The sequence below is a fragment of the Penicillium samsonianum genome (genome assembly GCF_028829775.1).
Source record: "Penicillium samsonianum strain IBT 33392 chromosome Unknown utg000001l_segment0_segment0, whole genome shotgun sequence".
Taxonomy (NCBI): domain Eukaryota; kingdom Fungi; phylum Ascomycota; class Eurotiomycetes; order Eurotiales; family Aspergillaceae; genus Penicillium; species Penicillium samsonianum.
In genome coordinates, this window is record NW_026643259.1 from 3,152,633 (window position 1) to 3,174,022 (window position 21,390).

Consider the following 21,390-nt stretch of genomic DNA (forward strand, 5'->3'; position numbering starts at 1 on the left):
TTCCACACCCTATGGTCGTATGTATCAGGTTATGTGTGGGAGGGAATTATAGAGTGCGATTAGAGAGCGGTAGGCGAGTAGGGAAGGGAGAAGTGTGATATTATATACTAGGCAATTGCTCTATTTCGATATTCTTCAACATAGCAAAGTGCGTGAGTTTCCTTTTGCGATAGAAGAAACTCTATGGAGGGCCATACATTCCTACGACATAGGGAACCCCTACGCCTGGGAATATGTAGGTCGGCTATCCTCGAAGAAGCTCCTTGATCAGGTTTGGGTATCATATAACATACAGGACATTGACAAAATCCAACAGAATCATCCATTACCCTGATTGACTCCCTTCAGCTCCCTCGGCAAAAGAAGATCTCTCACGTCCACCCCCAACCGGCAGATGCGTCTCACCCATTGGAAAACTAAGATATTTCCAATCCTCAATCTCCTCAATAATACACTTCAACCGATCACGCACACTCTCAACCGCATACGTCCCCAGAATCAGCCTCAGAGGCGGGTAAGCGCAATGCCCAAGCTGCCAAACCAAATGCGCCGCCTTAACTGCACTAGCAGGCTGCTTATCACCGAGCCACATGAGCATACGACGCGCATGCGCCGCCGGCGACGTAGTCGTATTATACGGCTCACTGGGCGGCTTAACCAAAAAATGACCGTAGAGCGGCAAAGGCGCCGAAAGCTGATGTTCGGATGGGTTCGGCGCATGCGCAGACGACGAAACCAAATCCCCGATATCATCCCGACGCATATGCCCCGGCTCAACGAGCGTACCCTTAATATTAAAGCTATCCACCTCATACAACATACTCTCCATCAAGCCCTCGACGGCGTATTTGGAAGCACAGTATGGTCCAAGCCCGGGAACGCCGAGCGCACCAGACGTCGAGCTGAAAATGAGATATCTCCCCGAGCGACGCTGGCGGAAATGTGGCAGCGATAGCTGGATCATATTCAGTGTTCCTGTGAAGTTTGTTTCGAATTGGTTGCGGATGTCGAATTCGTCTTGGTCTTCGCAGGCGCCGATGACGCCGTAGCCGGAGCAATTGGCGATTATGTCGATCCGGCCGAAGTGGCTTATTGTCTGGTCGATTACGCGTTTCACGGTCTCGCGCGCTCGTACGTCGCAGAGGAGGCCGATGCAGTTGGGTGATTCCAGCTCTTTCATGGCTGCGGGGCTGTTTTCGAATGTCCGTCCGACGGCTGCTACTAGGTCATTGTTCGCAAGGGCGGTTTTTACAAGGGAGCGGCCCATGTGGCCGGTTGCGCCGAAGATCTAGGGAGGGTTGTTAGTTTGTTGGGTGGTTTTTGTTGCTGGGGGAGGGCTTGTATACCAGCCATACGAGGGGTTTGGCGGGATTCTGGGGGCCCGGTGGATCGGTTGTTGAAGGGAGATGGAGACTTGGTTCGCGTGATACTGGAGAGGAGGGCCCTCCTTTGGGGGATGACTGCTCCATGATGTGGCTCTTAGGTGAGGGGAGAAAGAGGTCGATGAATCTCTCCGCATTTGGGGTCTCTCTCTCTACGGAAGACTGTAGTGACACACATGAAATAAGTTGCCGTTAACTGTTTTCTGTTCTGATTTTGATGAAATTGACTATTACTTGCAGGCTTTACTTCATATAATGCTATTCCATTACCCATATACACACTAACTAAAACACAATTATCGTCCCACCTCCCGTCGCAGCCGTCCCGCAGCCGTCGTAGGTCCTGGTTCGGGCCAACTGCCCACTGCATCGTCAACCTCTTCCAAGAAGGTTGCACTGTTATGAATGGAAGTGCCGCCGAGAACGACTCGCACGCCTGGGGAGCTGGCATTGACCTGCGCTACCATCTTGGCCTCCTCGTATGTGGTGCCGCCAACCATAAAGATGATGATGTCTTGCGGCTTGTCCCGCGTGTGTCCACTACCCTCAAGGAAGGGGTATTGCAGTTCCTTCAGGCGGCCTTTGATGAGGTTTTGGAGAGTCACTTCCAGTCGAGGGGAGTGTTGGGTGTAGACGTTCTCGACGCCTTTAAGGCCCTTGAAGCGGCTGCTTGCGCCGGAGAAGAAGGAGGTTGATTCGAAGAGGTCGGAGAACCCGCCTGCGACTGGAGGGGCTTGGAGGGAGTGGTGATAGGCAAGGAGCTTGGGGATGATATTTACGCGGTTAGATGAGACTTCGCCCGCTGTGACGAGGAGATCAAGGAGAATTGGCAGCGCGCTATTGGGTTGCTTATCATAGCGAAGGGCGTAGAGAGCCACTAGGCGCAGCTTATTATCTGAGGGCACGTTTGGTAGCGCGATGATACGTTGTAGTGACTGGAGAAGAGTGAGTCAGTAAGCAAAGCATGATCAGTTTAAAATTTGAACATACCCTAAGATCATTGGAGTGGTTATCATTGCATGCCAGGCTCTGCTCCAACTCGCTCACATCGAGAAGGGTATCCTCGCCGACGCGCCGACTGAGTTCGCCCACCAGGGTAACGTGCTTGCTCACATTACCTGCCAGCTTGCGGAATTCGGGATAATCCTCCACAAAACGTTTCATATCCGCAATGGACTCGATATTCGCAGTGCTTTGGGTTTTGGTTTGGTACTGCTCCACATATTCTTTAATGTTCTGGCCCAGATCACCAAAGTTCTGATACATATTCTTCTTGAAAAACGGGTCCTGGTCCTGAGCCAAGACAATCTCTTTCAGTTCTGGTCGGATGTCTGGCACATCCTGCAGATCAACGCGGCCATTATTGATACCAAGCATCTCATGTACCATCGCCTGGTACGTCCACTGGGTAAGCAACGGGGTGATGGGATCATCGCGGCGGTCAAGAACGAGCAGGATAGGCGGTGTATCCGTCCGGCGGAAATTAAATAGCTGCTCCTCCTGCGTGATATGGTATCGGACCTCCGTCGCCAATTTCCGGGCCAATAGGCTGTTCTTCTCATAGCGAATAAGGGGGTTCTTCTTCAACGCGAGAAGCAGGGCCAGGACCCCCTCCGTGGCTCTTTGTAGTGAATCCGGGTTCCATAAGTCTGGTGAATGGCTCCATATCCGTTGCAATGGGAAACCCATCCCCAAAGAGCAAAGGTCCGGGTTGATAACGAGGAAGTCGGCAAACTGTTCCTGGACCGACTGCACGACCTCGTGGCTGTCCGCTTCTGCAAGCCGCTCGAGGGCGGATTTTCGGATGATGTTGCTAAGGTAGATGTAATATTCGCCATATTTAGGTTCTCGAAGCTCGTCGATCAAAAATTGAATAGAGGTGGGTGATGGGCGCACGAAGCACAGGCATCGCAGATGTCGCATCTTCTCGCGCGCGACGTTGTCTAAGCGGTCGATGAGGTAGACCTCATGATTGAGAAGGGCGGATTGGGTAATGGCGGTCGAAACAATAGGGACCTATAACGATAGGAGTTAGCGATCGAGATCGATATATTGCTAGCAGGGTAAAATCACCCACTGTCTCACTATCAAGAAGCAAGATCTTCATCTTGGATGACGACGCTCCTGCCGACTCACCCACCGTGACCATCTTGGAGATGTACCCCGAGGCGGCCGCGACGACGTCCATGGTGGGGAGATACCAAGAAATCAGTTCAAAGTATTGACTATATTAGCTCCTGATTGAAGCTGTTCAAGCTGTTGAAGATCGAGGGGGTTGAATGTGGAGAGGGCGGGAAGTTGTTGGGGGAGGAATTCCACTTTCCACATGACAAGCTGGTTTTCTTTTTCTTCAGCCCTTTTTTTTTTTTTGCTTCTTTTTCTTCTCTTCCCTGCTTTGGTCTGTTTTCTTCTTCTTCTTTCTGTTTTGTCTGTTTTGTCTTTCTACAAGGTCAACATCATGTTGCCCTATGTAGACCAGAGTATGTCAACTCCCATAGCTCTCAAGCTCCTCGGTCCAACTAACACTTCTCCCCGCAGTATTTGAGGTGCCAGCTCAACTCACTGGCGCATCGACTGATGAGCGTACGATCTTCTATTTCCATAAGCTTACTAGTTTCTGACCTCCAGCTACAGTCAAGCTTATCGGCTCGTTCCTCCTCTCCTACCCACTGGCCGCCCTCCTCAAACGTATCCCCGATGGCCAACCCTGGAAAAAGAATGTCTTTATTATCGCCGTGTCGTTGTTCTATATTGTCGGACTCTTCGACCTCTGGGATGGTCTACGCACTCTACTATACAGTGCCGCGGCCACCTATGCAATCGCCTACTACGTGGATGGATCACTGATGCCGTGGATTGGGTTCCTTTACCTGATGGGCCACATGTCGATTAACCACATCGAACGTCAGAGGGCCAACGATAAATCGGCCGTTGACATTACTGGAGCGCAGATGGTCATGGTCATGAAACTTACCTCCTTCTGCTGGAACGTTCATGACGGCCGTCTGCCCAAGGACCAACTCTCGGACCCGCAGAAATACTCTGCTATTACGAAGTTCCCGGGTATTGTAGACTATCTGGGCTATGTCTTCTTCTTCCCTTCTCTCTTTGCCGGTCCTTCCTTTGAATATGTGCACTACCGTCGTTGGATCGACACTACGCTTTTCGAAGTCCCACCGGGCACTGATCCATCCAAGGTGCCACCCACCCGAAAGAAGCGCAAGATCCCTCGCAGCGGAAGACCTGCCGCAATGAAGGCCGCCGCCGGACTGATCTGGATCTTCGCCTTCATCCAACTGAGCTCATACTTCACCACCGACTTTGTGCTTTCAGACGAGTTCTTGCAGTATTCCTTCCTGCGTCGCATTTTCACCGTGCACATGCTTGGTTTTACCTCTCGCACCAAGTACTACGGCGTCTGGGCTCTGACCGAGGGTGCCTGTATCCTATCCGGCATGGGATACAACAGCTTCGACCCGAAAACAGGCAAGGTCTTCTGGAATCGACTGCAGAATGTGGATCCGTGGGCCATGGAGACGGCGCAGAACTCGCATGCTTACCTGGGCAACTGGAACAAGAATACCAACCACTGGCTGCGCAACTACATCTACCTCCGCGTCACGCCCAAGGGCAAGAAACCCGGCTTCCGCGCCAGCATGGCTACCTTCGCCACCAGTGCCCTCTGGCACGGTTTCCACCCAGGATACTACATGACCTTTGTATTGGGCTCATTCGTTCAGACCGTGGCAAAGAGTAAGCATCAATACATCTCCATAATCCAATCCTCCCATAACTAACCATACAATAGACTTCCGCCGCTACGTGCGCCCCTTCTTCCTCACACCAGACGGCACCAAGCCAACACCAAACAAGCGCTACTACGATATTCTCAGCTGGCTAGCAACACAGCTAACCCTCTCCTTCACCGTCATCCCCTTCATCATCCTTAACTTCGACAACTCCGTCACTGTCTGGTCCCGCGTCTACTTTTACGGTATCATCAACTGCGCTGTCTCCCTAGTCGCCTTTGCCTCCTTCTCCCCGCTCAGAAAATACCTCGTCTCCAAACTGAAGAGCCGCAACCGTCCTCACGTCACTCGCACCGCTAGTACCGAGCCCCAGCGTCCGCCTGTCCTTGGGCTGCCCTATGATCCTGAGCGTGACTTTGACGAGGCTGTTGCTGAGATCAAGGCTGAGATTGAGTTCCGTGGTAGACGGGGAAGTACGGTTAAGATGCCTACTGGCGAGGAGTTGAAGGCTGCTGTTGAGCAGAAGATTGGGCGGAAGTTGTAAGCTATGGCAGTTTTGGCTGAGAACTAAATCTGCCCAGGTGTGAGTGGAGTGGTGGATGCATTGGATAGAAGGGAAACAGCCGTTGGATCGGCTTTTTCAGTTTTCTCCGCTTTGTTATACAAATAATTAGGAGTGTTTCGTTTTTATTCTATTTAATAGTGACTTGGTCGAGATTGGTCTCATCTAGGTCGGAAGTGTCTATAGCTACCCCAGGGGATGGGTTGGTTAAGGAATAGCAAGCTTTGATTAAACTACAATTACTTTCAAAGTAGAGCAGTGAAGAAGTTTAGTATAGCATAAATAAATTTTGATACAACATAGAATATGCTCAAGAGAAGAGTTCAAGTAAAAAACAAAACAACAAGAAACATATATCCATTACACCGACGTATAGCATAAATGCAAACAAAGGCAGTCGCCATGCATAGAACGCACTTCCAGCAAACATATGAAGCCATAGACAAGTATTGTTAGTCTGAAGGCAAATGTTGAAATGTCGAGAAAAATGTAAAACAGAAGAGGATATTTATGTGCGTTGAAGTCGTGGAGTCGTTCAGAACAAATGTGCAGGCAGAGAAGGGGAAGAAAAAGAAAAAGAATAAAAGGGGGAGGCTGAATAGTCAATAATCAAGAGAAGAGATCACAGCAAAGGAGAATGTGTCTGCAGTATCAGTGAACAAGGAGAAAAGAAACCAGTCGACTGGTTGATCAGGGGACTCAACCCCGAAGAAAAAGAAAAAAAGAAAAAGAAGAGCATCAAAGATGGTCCCAAATGTAGAAAGTCCAAGTCGTAAGAGCGTAAAAGAAAGATCGCAATGGAAACGCAGTGCAGTGCAGTCTCAGTCCGAGATGCAATAAATAACCCTAAAAACCCGTGGTAGTCCCAATAACAGCCAAGACAATAATAACAACCAGAATAACAACTCCAAGGGAAATCATCCACCGATTAAGATTCCTCCACCAACGTGCATTATCCCTCCTCCTCTGCTGCAAATTAACACACTGCGCCTCAAGCGCCATCCCAACATCGGGACCAGCCTCAAACTCGACCATCTGCGCGACCTTCGGTTTAGGCGGCAGGGGCAGGAATGCGGCCACACACCACGCCGGCGGGAAAATGAACCCCACGCAGAAAGAATAGACCTGGATATTTCGACGGCCGAGGACAGGTTCGTAGCGGGAGTCGAGGGATGGCGGTCGCCATCGACTCGTCGAGCGCTGTAAAACACGTTTGTCTGGGATGAGATGTGGGGACCAGCTGTGTCGGAGACGGTGGAGGTGGCTGCCAGTGAACTCGCCGTCTTCAGGTTGTGGGGATGGGACCCAGTGGGCGCGTGGATCACGGGGGTCACTTTCTATACGGCGTTGGGGGATGGGGTTGCGTTGTGGGGAGGGTGGTCTGGTTGTTCGTTCTGGGGAGCGGGGACGGGGGATGTTGAGGGGTCCTGGGACTAGGTTGAAGACGCTTGAGTTTGAAGTTCCGGGACGGGTTGATGGTGGACGGGAGGCGTCTATCATGGATAGAGTTGAGTTTAGGCCCATTGGTTCGCGGAGGTAGTAGACTTTTGCCCAGGTTGGGAGGATGTTGAGGATTGTGCTTGATCCTGTGCCTGGGCGTTGGAGGCTGCGGGTGCTGTTGCTTCGCTTTGAACCGGAGGAGAGGCTTTGGGAGAAGATTGTGCGGGTGGGGAGGTTGGTTAGGCTGTCGAGGCGTTCGTCTTCGCTGTCGTTGGAGGGGTCGACGAGCCAGACGGAGGATCTGGTTGTTTCTGTTGCTAGGGCTGCTGGTGGTGGTGGGGTTGGCTCTGCCATTTCGCGGTCTGAGTCTGTGTCTGGCTCGCCGGCGAGGTTGGTCGCTTCATCGGCGGACCAGATGGAGGAGACTGTTGATAGATGCGGGTTCCAGCGTCCTGATGCCAAGTGGGGATTGCAACGTCCGGATGCAGGGCCGGGGGTGAAGTCGCGTTCTGAGGAAACTGATGTGCCGGCGCGGGAGCTTGAAGATGATGGCGCGCGAATACGTGGGTATTGAATAGGAACGCCATTATCGATGGCTGCCTGCAAGTCAGAAGCGGAGCGGAGGCTGCGCGAAGATGATGTCGCTGATTGGGAACGGCTGCCTGATGGTGCCCTAGATGACGAGTGGAACGAGGCTATGGATTGCGCGAGCGGGCTCGAGTGGAATGAGGCTATGGACTGCGCGGGCGGGCTGGAGTGGAATGACGGGGATGCATAGCTCGAATGCTCGGATGAGGCTGGCTGGAAGGCGTTCTGGAACCAGGGTGCAGAGCCCACGTGTCTGACGACGGTTCCTCGTGAGTTATACGAAGAGAGCGAGTTCGTTCGTGGGTCTGACTCCGAGGATGCTGTAGCCGGACGGTGGAAGTTCATACTCGAGTTATCCAGCATCACAAAGTTGGGACTTGACGGGGCCCCGATTTGTTCGAGGATGGGGCTGGAGTAGCCTACGGACTCTGCAGAGGACTTTGGCGACATGGATGGCTCGGAGAGCACGGCTTTTATAGTTGGGGTGGTCGTCGGCAAGACCATCATCTCGTCATCTGAGAACTCGGCTTCTGAACTCTCGGATCCATAGTCTGGTGCTTTCCCCGAGACGCCTGGCAGCGATGACTTGCTAGAGGATGGGTCATCGTCCCACAACTGCGGAGGCGAGTTACCGGTATCCACGGTGGAGGATACATCCCAGCTACCAATTGAGTGATCTCTCGGGCTGTTGGGTGCTGGTGGGCTGAAGGTCGGCGGGGAATACGCTGATGTGGATGGTCCCAGGTGGTGATCTGAATAGCTGAAACCGATGTCTGATATGTATTGTTGTTGACCTTTGCCGGGGAGAGGTAACAGGATCTGCTCGGGCTTGGTCGGGAATGGGGTCGCGGTGTACATATCGAGCTCTTCATCCGGCACCATCCGCAATGACCGGGTTGGTGATCTTTCATTTGAGTGAGAGGGGGTACGCTCGTGTAATGCCCTTCGCGCGCGTGGCGAGGTCGAGCGAGCGGGAAAAGACATTATTTGGACACACTTAGAGCATTGATTGAAAAGACGGGATCGAATAAAAGCAAAGGCGAAGGCAGTTGTCAAACCAAAATGTGTAAACAAGGTCGGATCGAAGATCAAAAGAGTGGATTGTTGTTGTTTTTCGAGTATTCGAGTATTTCGATGTAAAGAATGTGGTACCCTTGGATATCCAGGGTTCTATAGGCTGATGTTCATCTAAAAAGAGCGTGGGTAGACGTGCAGAGGTTCGTCAGAATTAGTTCGTTTCAAACATCCAAGGCCATTAAGAGAGTGACTGGCGAAAAACAATCATTAAAACGTTTCAAAACAAAAAAGGACAAAAAGCACAAGCACAAGAACAAGGAGAAGCAGAAAGCAAAATTTGAGACACTTTGAGCGAAGGGGGGAAGGAATTTTGGTTGCCAGCGGTGAGCGTCTAAGCAGGTGAGATCTTAGACCGCAGGGGGTGATGCAGCCTGCATGGACTGGAGAGAATTGCGAGAATTGACACTTGTTGGCTCTTAACGATTGGTCCAGACGCGATCAAAAGTACCTAGTGGTGGGTGACTGGATTGATTTTGTTTTTTTTCTCTGGTTGTTCTGGTCCTGATTCCTGTGTTTATATTTTTTCTATATCGTTCTTGGTACGGTGATCATGTTTAATATGTAAAATCCATATTAATGCGGAGAATCCGTCAATTGAGGACCACAATGGACTCCTTCAAACGTATTTCTCATTTAATCGCATGTTTTAGGTGGAGACTGTGTGCGTTGTCCCGGATGAACTGCCACTAGTTGATAGCGCCAGTCTGGATCTGACGCCCTGGCAGAACATCGATAATAAGATGCTCATTGCCAATAATATATCAATGTTTCCAAGGTTCCTCGTGATCGGAGAATAACTGTCCACGATCCCTCGCATCGACATTTAAAATGAAGACTCAAGGGGGTGAGAGCTCACATCCTGTTTTTTTTTTTGCACGGTCCACCAGTTCGAATCAGGTTTTGCCTTTTAAGGAACCCTGTTGAAACTGGTCAGACTGTTGAGGCTGGTTATACTGTTCAAAAATATATATATATATAGACCCTAATATAAGCCAATATATGCGAATATAGGTCAATATCAAAAAAGAACACCTGTAACGAATTCCCATTGATTCCCCTGTATCAGTCCATGGTGCAATATGACAGTACCATACTGTAATATACCACTTCCAACCAATCACTACCTCTCTCTGTGTACGGTACCTGGAACAAAGAACACCCCAGACCCTTTTCCCTTAAAGAAATCCCATCTCATAAATAGTAACCTCCAGGGACCACCCAACTCTGCAGATCATGGCGCCGGTAGGGATAATGGCTCGACTCAAGAGTCTATACTCCAAGCAGGGTAAGTCAGGGGGAAACCCTAAAAAAGAAGTTTTGTCTCAACTAACGCAAACCCAGATGAACCTGCCCTTTCAGAACAGACGGTCGCTTTTCTATCTGTATGTAGAACAACTCCTAGAAACACCAGAAACATCAAGAACACAACCAGATGAAAAGAAAAAAACAAAAAAACAAGACCCATCTTTACATCTCTTATCTAATCCCCCATCCAGGTCCTCCTCACACTACTCTACGTGGTACCATTCTATCTCTCCCCAACAACCCGTCCATCCCCAACTCTCAGTCGCGATGCGCCCTCCGTCATTCGCGCCCGCATCCGCGCCGTCACGGGCTCCTGTATCGTGAGCTCCGTCCTGGTCCTCTGGCTCATCGTCGAGGAAGACAATTCCTCCCTTGGCGCCGGTTTCAGGCTTCTCGGCTGGTGGCCCGTCGGCCTGCTAGAGACCCTTCGGAGTCTTTTCCTAACCGCGATTCTGTTCCTCGGCCCGCTCTTCGAGCGTGGCATTGTCGAGGGCGAGTGGAAGTACTGGTTCCGTCGTAGTAAGCTCTCTGAGAGTCTCGGTGGCTGGATTGGCTGGAGGAATTATGTCGCGGTATGCACTTCTCTTTCTTTCTTTTTTATGTCAAAAAACCCAATCTAATATCCTCCTAGGGCCCCTTCACAGAAGAAGTCATGTTCCGATCCGCGATGGTCCCGCTACATTTACTAGCGCACACCTCGCCAGGTCGAATCGTGTTTCTCGCACCGCTGTATTTCGGCATCGCGCACGTACACCACTTCTACGAGTTCTGTCTGACGCACCCAGACACGCCGGCTCTGGCCGCGCTGTTGCGGTCGCTCTTCCAGTTCGGCTACACGACTATCTTCGGCTGGTATGCGACTTTCGTGTATTTACGGACGGGCTCGTTGCTGGCCGTTGTTGTCCTCCATAGTTTCTGTAACTGGTGTGGATTGCCGCGGTTTTGGGGACGTGTTGAGGCTGGTGAGACTATTGGTCCCCCTGTGATGAGGGGTAAGGAGGATGCTGATGATGATGATATCAAAGTTGGGGTCAGGGGTAGTAACGAGGGGTTGAGTATTGGGTGGACGGTTGCTTATTATGTGCTTCTTGTTGCTGGGGCGGTTGGTTTTGCTCAGGGGTTGTGGCCGTTGACTGAGTCTTATCATGCTCTGGTTTCGTTTTCGGGGAAGTCGAATTAGGTTGGGTGTAGCTTGTGACTTTCGGTCCAGGCTTGGTACATTTTGGTTTGCTTCCGGCGTCATCTTTATAAGGGCTTGTTGTATTTGGTGTTTTGTTTATATGTTACGTCGTGGACCAAACCTATGTATGCGGAATAGGGGTTCCCTGGCGGGTGATACACACCCTTTGCCTGTATAGCATAACTTATATAGCACTTTGAGTCGATACATGTTATCTATTTCGCTCACTATCATTTTGCTACGGGTATGGTTTTGTGTTTACCTACAAGCCTTTGAGCTTGAATGTTTGATTGCTGTCCATGAAATCCAGGTGCCATTTCTGAAATATATATCCGTAATCTGGTCTTGCCTTGTATAATAAATGTGCATCTCGGCATGCATAATACATTTAGTTGACTCGGAACGTCCCAGATATATACCAATAAGACTGCCATAGCGGCAGTAAATATAAAATTTTAGAAAGCAAGCTCGTGAGATCTACAATGTGCCTTTGCCCAATGCGCTAAGCGTGCATAGTCTAGCTATGCAAGCTGTCGTGTTCATGCTAGTCGCGGTGGCGTGGATATGGAGTCTTCCATTCGAGTATCAGGAGCTAAGGGATCATTGGAACTGGACCACCTTTTATATGTGGTATACGTATGTCGGATGGGTTATTGTGAACGCCTTTGTCTTTGCCCTGGGCCAGACAGCGCTCCTAGTAATGGCTTTGCGCCACTCGCCCGCAGCTAATTCCATACAACATGGTGAGACAGAGCCGCTTTTGGGGTGATGACGAATAGACAGTGCATGTCGAGTATTTTTCTTGTATTTACACAAGAGTCTCAATCAAACAATGTAAATTCCACCGCATTGCTAGCTGGCATAACAACCGTGGGTCTGCCTTCATTGTATTTAGGATCTTGAACCTTGGCCCGAAGCCACCTAGGCACCCAAACCACGGTGTCTTCATGGTCTTCGAAATTGCCCTAATTCCACCAGTCAAGCGTAGCTCCTTTAAATAGATACCGGAATCTATCACCTAGAGCTGCATCGTTTGGAAATTTAGTCACTTCACGGGTGAACGACTAGGATTCCCCGGGTTTTAGGGTTTAGAAGTCATTCTCGTTATTGCGGCCAACATTGAGTGGTATAGGTTTAGCGATTATAAACCCCTCTAGTGCGTCCTCTATTCATACGGAGTCCACCTATTATTTCCTCCCCTATACAGTCTGTAGCCCTCGTTATGATCATCGGGTTGCTTGAAGATGAATGAACGGAATATTAATAGTCTGCCACTATGTGGTAAATCTGCCTCTACATTATATAAGACGGTGATAGTGAGAGGGTGCCGCGGCATTGAGGAAGGTTGATCTTTCATTAATAGGGTAGCAGGGCCGGCGATTCTGACATAAAGAACGGGCGCACCGTTTACATGGGCAGATGGCGAAAGGGCGCGCGGTGAAGGTGGAGGCGGATCCTCAAAATATTTAGGATCGCTCTCGTAAATAAACGTCATAAGAGACTAGTATAAGGGACCGGGAAGTACTATCGGGGTGGATTTGGGAACTAGTGTGCGTCCGCTATATTCCGCTAGCGTCCCCCAGTCCCAAATAGGGATTTGACCACCGGGCCAGAGGATTAAATAGGGTACTTGTGGACCGGAATCGTCAAAATACACAGCTGGTAAGAGCGCCTTCTAGGAAACGCTACTACCCGGGACGAGCTATTTAAAGTAAGGATCCAACGCGGCTGCTTCTCGTGGGATGAGAAGTTTCGTAGGCAATTTTTCACGGTCTACCTCTTTGAGTTGCAGACCCTCGTCTCCATGGTAAAACAATATCGTACCCGACTCATTACAGCATTCTCGATAGGGTTCAGTGAATGATGCATAGTTGTGTGTGCGGAACGGTTGTAGCCCGCGTGATTGTGAAGCGGACATTGTAAATCGGGTCGTCCATCTGCACATCCACAATTGGATCTCCTGTAATTGTGCGAGTGAGGTGGGGTGTGTCTGGTCTGTTCTGATTAGTCTCCTTTTTGCTGGCTTCGAGGGATCTCCTTACACTCTGTCTTTGTCGGAATATTTCACAAAGGGTAGCAACTGTTGATCCATAACTTCTTCCATGAGGAGATGTTACCAGCCGCGGGGTGTTCAGCGTTGGAGATGTCAGTGGTCAATTGCCACTACTCGGCCTAATACACGGCCCAACAACCCAAAAGGGCCGAGTAGAACCCATTTTGGACAGGATCCACGGGAGATGAGCTTGCTAAGAAGCAAGCCCCCGAGTTTCAGTATGTATACAGGATCGACATTAAGAGCAGACAGCTGCTGATTGATAATCCATTTTGCTACCTAGGTACGTACGAGACCTTACAAATTCACCGGTCAGCAAAAATGATGGCCTTCCATGCGCCTCAACCACCCCAAAGCTATATGGTATTCGCCATGGTTGAATACATGCGCTTTTTCCTAAAAACTAGCTAATAATCTTTTTAGAAACACTACCCCTATATTAAGGTTGTAGCTCCGCCTAAGCCCACGCCTAAAGGAAAGTGATAGCGCCATCCCTCTAGCTCCTAACAATCTATACCAAATTAGTATATTCGTAGATAATGCTATCACCGCCTCGCCTCGCTAGCAAATATTATAAGCCTTAGTATAGGTTTCCCCTCTACGGGGTTTCCCCTATATTCTAGGGTGAATATAAAGGCAAGGAATTGTTTCTCAGCATTGTTTTGATCTTAGAGGATGTTTGAGCCTTAGAGGTATCTAAGAATTAGATACCTCTGGTTTTCATATCTTCAATCAATTTCCTCTCCTTACACTATCATTCAACATATCTTCCCCTTCATCATTACTGATGGAGTAGTATTCGAGATCAGATACGATATCGTAGGTAAGAGGGTAGATGAGGGTGAGGCGAGGAAGTTCATTCAACGAGACACGGTATAAGGGCCTTTATATAACGACCCCTGCAAAATTTCTCTGGTCAGCTAGGAGTGTAAACTATCACTTAGCCGACAGGGGCATAGCAAACACACGGCAGCATCAATTCCTTGCCGACACTGTGGAGGTCCTGCAGAGAGTCCTTGGATTCCTGATCCTAGGAACCCCAGATGCTTCGTAATAGTGTGGTCTACGTCAGATCCCAAATCGATCATGAGGCTAATTCGCGAATACATGAAAGAGTCAATGAAGGTGAGATTTTTTTATCTCATACAAATTATAGCCATTCTACCTAACCACACACGCTCTGGAGAGTCCGCCTATGGAGTGTCCGCCTAAATCTAAATCCCCAGTCATCCATCACCTTATTATAAAATACTACTTTACCTTAGCCAGTCCAGTTCGGATGGCACAATATAATATATAAAAGTATTTGTTCGAGCTTCCTGTCAGACAAAAAAGGAATTTGTTGAATGAGTAGAGTAAAAAAATGAGCGACGCAGGGATCGAACCTGCAATTTTCTGAGAAGTGTTAGAGCACAAAACTCTACCGAAATCAGACGCCTTACCATTAGGCCAGCCGCCCTAGATTATATAAGAAAATCTACCTCCGGCGCGCTGTATTTAGGGTTGTATTTATAATCTTTTACAAGAATATGCTATTTGCTCAGTAATACGTATGAAAACTTTTTTGAGATGCAAATAAATACCTGAGAATACTTAATTATTTTTAGAACAACTTGGAATACCGGTGTTGTATTAGGTAGGAATTACGGATGGAAGAATACGTGTATATTCGGACAGGGTCCCTCTAGGGCTTTAGGTACCACCTCTCCCTCTACTTTCTTTCCAAGGAACAGAATACTCCGCTGCCTCTTAACGTATTTCACATGCGAGCTGCGTACACAAGCGAGCTGCGCAGTCCGATACACATACTAAATGCGATAAATTATAACTAGATATCCTAACAATACATGTTTATATGAGCTTTTCCTTGTAGCCTGATGCTTATTATATAATATTTTGTCACTTTAGGAAGTTTCAGGAAATTTAAGAACTTGATGATTGAGATATATATATTCAGAGGCTTTGAAGATGTAATTTTGATACCACAACAATGCACGCTTTCGATCTATTCAAAATTGATATATACTACTTAAAATACTTATCAATGGCTATCGGCATTTTAAAAAATAATAAACAGACGTTGGTTGTTGAGATGTGAGTATAGCATATATCGCATTTATTATGGTGTTTCAGCTGCACAGCTCGCTTGTGTGCGCAGCTCGCATGTGAAATACGTGAGTAGGGACAACGTACAGTAACTAAGTAGATAGATACTAGGAAAAAGTAAAAAATAGTGTAATTAGATGTTTAATTAATTATTTATCTCCCTCTCTCTATCCCTCCATATGTCACATAATTAACGGAGGGAGGGCCCACGGATGGGTGCTACCCTGAATAAATGATATACCTTCTGGCTAAGCTAATGTAATAATTAATGTACAAGAGAAAGGAATTTACCAAATGAAGATAGAAAAAACAGAAGGAAAAAAAAGAATGAGCGACGCAGGGATCGAACCTGCAGTCTCTTGAGCCGAAATCAAGCGCCTTACCATTAGGCCAGCCGCCCAGGTTAGATTAAACCACGTATTTGGATTAAGAGGTCGGAAATTGACCCCGGGAATACTTTAAGGATTATGCCAAATCGTATTCAAAGCAATAAATTATAAGGTTTGGTTGGCTACATAATGCGATAACTTATAACAGTTGTCTATATGAACTATTCCTTGTTGTCTAATGACTTTTATATGATATCTAGCCACTTTGTTGCGAACGAAGTGAGCATTTACTCACCAGCCTTTTCTGTTGAGACCATGGATTCTCCAATACACAGGCTGTTCAATGCCGTCCCCAACTACCGGCTGCACTTCTAGGAATCAAGTAAAGTACTTGCCTCTAGGACATAAAGCTTTCGTCACTCGCACGCTGGTTTTTGTTAAAGTATTACAAGATGAATGAATACTGTATGACATATGTAACCAGATGTAAAGGGAGGAACATTCAACAATGTCTGTGTATAATTGGAATTGTGAAAATTAGCCGTTTCTTATATAGAAGAGGGCTAGAGGGCTACTCTATATAGATCTATTATTAAGAGAATATATTTTTAAGAGATTCTTCCTCAATTCAAGTTAATTTATACAAATTAGGGCGATAAATCGCGCGGGATTTAGTCCTACGAAGACGTGTCCGGAGGGAAGATTCGGGTACATCAAAATAGCGAGCTACTTTAGGAATAGCGCTAATTTCTTTATTCTTAATGGCCTAGATGGCTAATAAGATCCTACCTTCTTACTCTATTAATCTTGTATAGGATTAAGAGCGTATTAGTGGCATAGTGGGTGGTTGAATTAACAAAGTGCTAATTCCTAGATGCGTTTTAGGTGGGATACGCAGCTCGCTTACTGAACACGTTATTATACATATGCCTACTTAACGCCTAATCAGCTAGGCACCTATAGGACAGATCCTATTTGCCAGATAGATGGTATAGATAGCTGTCTGTCTCTCCTTCTCTCCTTCTCCTCTCCGTCCCTTTCGCTCCCGTCGGAATCGATTACATTGTTTCTCCGTCCAGATCTCCATTGTAATACGATTCCTAAGATTGAGATTATATTCTCGATGAAGATCTTCCAAGATTTATATCCACCCTTGGATTTCCCGTTCTTACGTGACGTGACCTTGGGCATTACGTTGTTTTATATTTCTCTTTTTAAAATCACCATAGTGAGAGTGAGATCCTACAGGTAGCATGTAAGCTTTGTTGTTTTAGAAGAACTAATGATAAGAGCCCAGGACACGGTTCTGTACATGAAAAGAACCTTTTTCCCCTCTTCGAAACTGTGTGGATATGTAGGTACGCCCAGAAAACAAAAACCCGAGAAAATAAAGCAAAACAAAAGCAGAGACTAGGGAAGAAGATCATCCGATACAATCTCTGAATGAGAGATTCAGAAACATCGTCTTCAGGAAGCGCCTCCGGATCAGTTATTTCAATGCTTTTTCGACCATCCTGAAGTTTCGCCGATCGTCGTGGCAATCACTGGGATTGTGTGAGAGATAACCCTTCAAGAGAATCAACGAAGCGATTTATATGGAAGACTGCCATCTTTCCTTTGGTGTATGGCCAGGCCCAGTAATATTCGCCCCCTCTCTCAAGTCTCACTGCAACTATGAGCCTGCTAGCGGGATCTGTGGCGAGGGCTTCACGTGCGAAAGGGAATCTCTGGGGAGCTTGAGAGAGAAGTGGGCGGAAATACAACCTGTCGTTAGGCTTGCAGGGAAAAATTCCACGCAGAGCCTTTGAAAGAGGAAAGTGAAAACCATGCCCACCCCAATTGAAAAACGGTCTTGGTAAACTTTAACACTTGTGCGCAAGGCGTCTAGTGACCATTGGATCAGTTTCATGTCGTTTCCTGGAGGTCACAAAAGGGAAACTACAACTGGTAGTTCTTCTGTTTCGCCCGTAATAAGAGACTGATAAGATATTTGAGAGACTGGAAAATATGAGTAAGTAAATGAGGATTCACGAGGTTCAACGTATATGCCGATCTAAAAAAGGTTAAAGAAAGACCTAAGAGGACTTACTCGGGATAGTAAGTTCGGGAGCTCCTAATATCGCTGCAAGGAACGTTGATCGAATACCAGTCATCGTGAATATCAGCCTTGAAGGTAGGCTACACCAATCACTACATACTCACTAATTGCATTCTATAAATCTCTCTCACACATAAAAGATAATACATACGACCATAGGGTGTGGAAAACAGGGCTTCCCGTCCGCTCAGCCGTACTTAAGCCACACGCCGGTGAGTTAGTAGTTGGGTGGGTGACCACCAGCGAATCCTCACTGTTGTATGTTTTTTTTTACTTTTGTTTGTTTTTGATTTACTTCTCTTTTAAAGATTGTCTCCGATATGATCGGTCGTCGACTCGTGAATCATACAAGTTGGGGCCAGGATAAACAAAGCTCTTTTCGTCCAAGAGGGGGACAAGAACGGGCTAAGGCGAAGACTTCAGATTGAGAAGTACAAGCAATATTGATTGGAAAAGAAAAAAAAATCTTATTCACTAAACTGATTGGTTACGGCACAATTTCATAAGTCAAAATCACGTCATATCGGACCTTCATACTATAAAAAGCTCTGCTCATCCCAGCTAACTAGCTTATTTGTAGAAGTCGGTGTGGTCACGCTTAATGGCATCGGCACCCTTCTCACCAATCATGTAAACGGAGTTCTGGATCCGACAGTCGGGAATGACGGGGATGACAGATGCGTCAATCACACGGAGGTTCTTAATGCCGTGGACCTTGAGGTTGGGGTCGACCACGCCCTGCTGGATGTTCTTAGACAGACGGGCAGTACCGCAAGGGTGGAAGGAGGTCTGGGAGCGGTCCAGCACGGCCCTCTTCATGAGATTGTCATCATGCAGAGGCATCTCCCAGGGATACTCGCCCTCAATAATATCCTTAAAGCCGGGACCGTTCAGGACATCGTAGGAATACCTGATACCCTCGCGGATGGCGATGATGTCGAGGTCGTTGTTGAAGTAGTTCAGGTTGATGTTAGGTTGCTGCAGCGGGTCGGCGCTGTTGAGGGTGACCTCACCGGGTTCGGAGACAGGGCGGACAAGATCAACCATGACGGTCATATAGTTGCCCTTGTTTGGGGTGGGATAGTGCCACTGGAATGCGCTACCGAAAAGACAGACGAAGTCGAGCTCGAAGTGAGGCTGGCCGTACGGACAAAATGGGTCCTTATTGTCGTTCGAGGCCTTAGCCGCGCGGTACTGAGGGTCCTTTTCCAAGTACTTGTCGATTCTGGGGAATCCGACCATCTCGAGGAAGCCAGAGCCTAATGGACCACCGTGGTTGTTCTGGTAGGCTTGGATGGCCTTATTGTTGTGGGGGGTTCCCTGGCGCAGGACGTAGTCATCCATACCGAAGCCATCCTTGACGCGAAGGACGAAAGGAACACCAGGGTGATCCAGGAGATGCTGGCCAACGTGGGCGTTATCGAGGATCACCGGGATGCCGTGCTTCTTGAGCTCTGCGCTAGGCCCGATACCACTAAGCATCAACAGCTTAGGGGACTCGAAGACACCCTGGGAGACGATGACTTCGCGGGTAGCATAGAGGTTGAGTTCCTGGCCAGAGCCCGTGATGACAGTCACACCTTTGCAGGTCTTATCAGCATTGTCGATGATAAGCTTCTTCGAGTGCACCTCGGCAAGGATGGTGATATTTGGCTTGTTGGTGACACAAAGGAAACTGCCAGAGCGGCGACCCTTGTAAATGGAGTTGACACTATAGGTCAGGCCAACCATTTCACCGTCGAAGATGTTCTCTCTGATTGGCTGACCACTCGCCTTCCACGCAGTGGTGAGGAGGTCACGGAAAGGTTGCATCTCGGGAATAAGTTCAGAGTGGGAAATATCAATCGGACCATTTCCGCCGATATTTTTCAGTTCTGGCGCGTATGCCTTGGCATCATCATGGTAGGTCGCACTCTTTCGCAGGTAGGGAACGAGAGGGTCCCAAGTCCACTCCTTTCCACCATACTCCTCCCACATATCAAAGGTACCCTTGGATCCAGGAGCCCAGGTGAAGTAGTTCAGGGACGAACTACCACCAAGGGCCTTGCCGCGGGTGTTGGGTTTCTCAACACGTTCATAGTCATCTCGCTTGATCATGGTTGTCTTGTAGGCCCAGTCATACTGGCTGTTACGAAGCTGCATAGCTTCCGAGGGGGTTCTGATCTCTTCGATGTCTATCGAGTTGGCAACACCAGCTTCAACAATTAAGATTTTAGCATTGGGGTTCTCAGCCAGGCGGCCGGCGACAACGTTGCCGGCAGTACCACCACCAACGACAATAAAGTCGAATCTGGCATTGTCCTGGACAGGCATAATGAAGGGAGGGATGAAGGGAGGACAATTGAAAGATATTGCAGATGATTGAAGGGGTTTGAAAGAGACAAAAGGATGGTTTTCTTAGTCCATCAGCTTATGAGACGACTTCTACAAGCCTTTTATAAGTGAGGTGATGGGCTTCTAGGAGAGACCAGACTCTTCATGCAGTATAGAAGACTCGTATCGGACTGTCTGACCCCTCAGTGACCGTCATAGACTTGGGCGCAAGCAACGAAGCAGTAGTTCCACGTATCTAGTTCACGTATCTAGGAATTCAGACTTTGTTCGATAATTTCCTATTGGCCTGATAGTATTTCCATATTGGGATGCATGGGATGAGTTGCACTGGTTCTGAGTCCAATATCCGGCACTCCCTTGCACTCCCACCCATGCCACCCTAAACGCGTCCCGATTTCGACAACTACAATTGGATTCATTGAAATGGTAGTCTCTCGCCGGCCGGGACGGTCGTATCTCGGATAGATCTACAAAGCTCTGACTAGATTTGAAAAGCTCTACACTATGTGGTTGGCTGACCGAAATCGCGCAGTGGGCTCTGTCTTAACTGAGGGGCGCAAAGAGCAAATTCCTACCAATGGATCCGCTGGGTTACCTCGGCATGACATCTGCTGCATCCATGCCTGCAAGCCTAGTTTGCATCAAGATACGAGCTAAATGGAATGCGTTTAATTTTCTCCTGGCCGGTTCTATGGAAGAATGACGAGAATAGATCCGCAAGCTCCGGATCCAAAAAATGGCCAGCACCAAATATGCTAAGTTTTGGCCAAGATGAAATTCTACAGCTCGACCATTGGTCCAAATCTTGGAAATATCTTATGCGGCTCCAACGGAGTTTGAATGTAGTTGGAAGCTAAAGGGCGCAGCAGGCTTTGCAGGGAATCCATCTCAACAGGATGTACTTGCATTCAGCACGATCCATGGATAACGCTAAGCCCTATTAAGCTTTCAAGACTTCCAAGGGTCAAGCGCAGTGGGTCCACGGATACGGGTGCTGGCGCCGATCTGCACTAACCAGATTTGGTAGTGGTATTTGACCAATCAGACGTTTGACATTGGGGTGGAGACCTCGGAAGCTTTCCAAGGTTAAGATTGCGACTTACGTAGGTAGTAGTCTGGACCTCCGGCTTCTTACACTCAACTTTACGCCTTGGCTATTGGACATCATCACTGCATTCCTGCGTCAA

The 21,390-nt window shown here is 48.2% G+C and overlaps 7 protein-coding genes across 7 annotated transcripts; 2 read left to right on the top strand and 5 right to left on the bottom strand.

Annotated features, from left to right (window-relative positions):
• Positions 1 to 325: 325 nt before the first annotated feature.
• N7471_001204 (SDR family oxidoreductase) lies at positions 326 to 1,469 on the bottom strand (the record flags this gene model as incomplete). Its single annotated transcript, XM_057273925.1, has 2 exons — positions 326 to 1,288; positions 1,347 to 1,469. The coding sequence occupies 2 exons, from the start codon at positions 1,467 to 1,469 to the stop codon at positions 326 to 328; spliced, it is 1,086 nt and encodes a 361-aa protein (XP_057142104.1).
• Positions 1,470 to 1,678: 209 nt separating this feature from the next.
• Positions 1,679 to 3,570, bottom strand: N7471_001205 (Sec1 family protein; the record flags this gene model as incomplete). The annotated part of the gene is made up of 3 exons (XM_057273926.1): positions 1,679 to 2,317; positions 2,373 to 3,398; positions 3,460 to 3,570. The coding sequence occupies 3 exons, from the start codon at positions 3,568 to 3,570 to the stop codon at positions 1,679 to 1,681; spliced, it is 1,776 nt and encodes a 591-aa protein (XP_057142105.1).
• A 215-nt stretch (positions 3,571 to 3,785) lies between these two features.
• On the top strand, positions 3,786 to 5,927 carry N7471_001206 (lysophospholipid acyltransferase). Its single transcript, XM_057273927.1, has 4 exons — positions 3,786 to 3,862; positions 3,921 to 3,965; positions 4,017 to 5,135; positions 5,191 to 5,927. Exons 1-4 carry the CDS (start codon positions 3,841 to 3,843, stop codon positions 5,673 to 5,675), a joined length of 1,671 nt encoding a protein of 556 aa, XP_057142106.1. The 5' UTR covers positions 3,786 to 3,840; the 3' UTR covers positions 5,676 to 5,927.
• A 612-nt stretch (positions 5,928 to 6,539) lies between these two features.
• Positions 6,540 to 8,705, bottom strand: N7471_001207 (putative serine-rich protein; the record flags this gene model as incomplete). Its single annotated transcript, XM_057273928.1, has 1 exon — positions 6,540 to 8,705. The coding sequence occupies one exon, from the start codon at positions 8,703 to 8,705 to the stop codon at positions 6,540 to 6,542; it is 2,166 nt and encodes a 721-aa protein (XP_057142107.1).
• A 1,209-nt stretch (positions 8,706 to 9,914) lies between these two features.
• On the top strand, positions 9,915 to 11,505 carry N7471_001208 (CAAX prenyl protease RCE1). Its single transcript, XM_057273929.1, has 4 exons — positions 9,915 to 10,083; positions 10,140 to 10,180; positions 10,295 to 10,675; positions 10,735 to 11,505. The coding sequence occupies exons 1-4, from the start codon at positions 10,032 to 10,034 to the stop codon at positions 11,281 to 11,283; spliced, it is 1,023 nt and encodes a 340-aa protein (XP_057142108.1). The 5' UTR covers positions 9,915 to 10,031; the 3' UTR covers positions 11,284 to 11,505.
• Positions 11,506 to 12,091: 586 nt separating this feature from the next.
• N7471_001209 (uncharacterized protein) lies at positions 12,092 to 13,152 on the bottom strand (the record flags this gene model as incomplete). Its single annotated transcript, XM_057273930.1, is given in 6 exon segments — positions 12,092 to 12,301; positions 12,433 to 12,448; positions 12,459 to 12,784; positions 12,809 to 12,958; positions 12,976 to 13,056; positions 13,108 to 13,152. 6 exon segments carry the CDS (start codon positions 13,150 to 13,152, stop codon positions 12,092 to 12,094), a joined length of 828 nt encoding a protein of 275 aa, XP_057142109.1.
• A 5,287-nt stretch (positions 13,153 to 18,439) lies between these two features.
• N7471_001210 (GMC family oxidoreductase) lies at positions 18,440 to 20,182 on the bottom strand (the record flags this gene model as incomplete). The annotated part of the gene is made up of 1 exon (XM_057273931.1): positions 18,440 to 20,182. The coding sequence occupies one exon, from the start codon at positions 20,180 to 20,182 to the stop codon at positions 18,440 to 18,442; it is 1,743 nt and encodes a 580-aa protein (XP_057142110.1).
• Positions 20,183 to 21,390: the final 1,208 nt, after the last annotated feature.

What these genes read in the sequence shown, in the direction of transcription:
- N7471_001206 (XM_057273927.1), top strand. Translation starts at nt 3,841, where the DNA reads ATGTTGCCCTATGTAGACCAGA. An exon ending in GTTGCCCTATGTAGACCAGA is followed by an intron (nt 3,863 to 3,920) that starts GTATGTCAACTC and finishes TTCTCCCCGCAG; the next exon opens with TATTTGAGGTGCCAGCTCAA. An exon ending in CGTTCAGACCGTGGCAAAGA is followed by an intron (nt 5,136 to 5,190) that starts GTAAGCATCAAT and finishes ACCATACAATAG; the next exon opens with ACTTCCGCCGCTACGTGCGC.
- N7471_001208 (XM_057273929.1), top strand. Translation starts at nt 10,032, where the DNA reads ATGGCGCCGGTAGGGATAATGGCTCGACTCAAGAGTCTATACTCCAAG. An exon ending in GAGTCTATACTCCAAGCAGG is followed by an intron (nt 10,084 to 10,139) that starts GTAAGTCAGGGG and finishes ACGCAAACCCAG; the next exon opens with ATGAACCTGCCCTTTCAGAA. An exon ending in AGACGGTCGCTTTTCTATCT is followed by an intron (nt 10,181 to 10,294) that starts GTATGTAGAACA and finishes TCCCCCATCCAG; the next exon opens with GTCCTCCTCACACTACTCTA.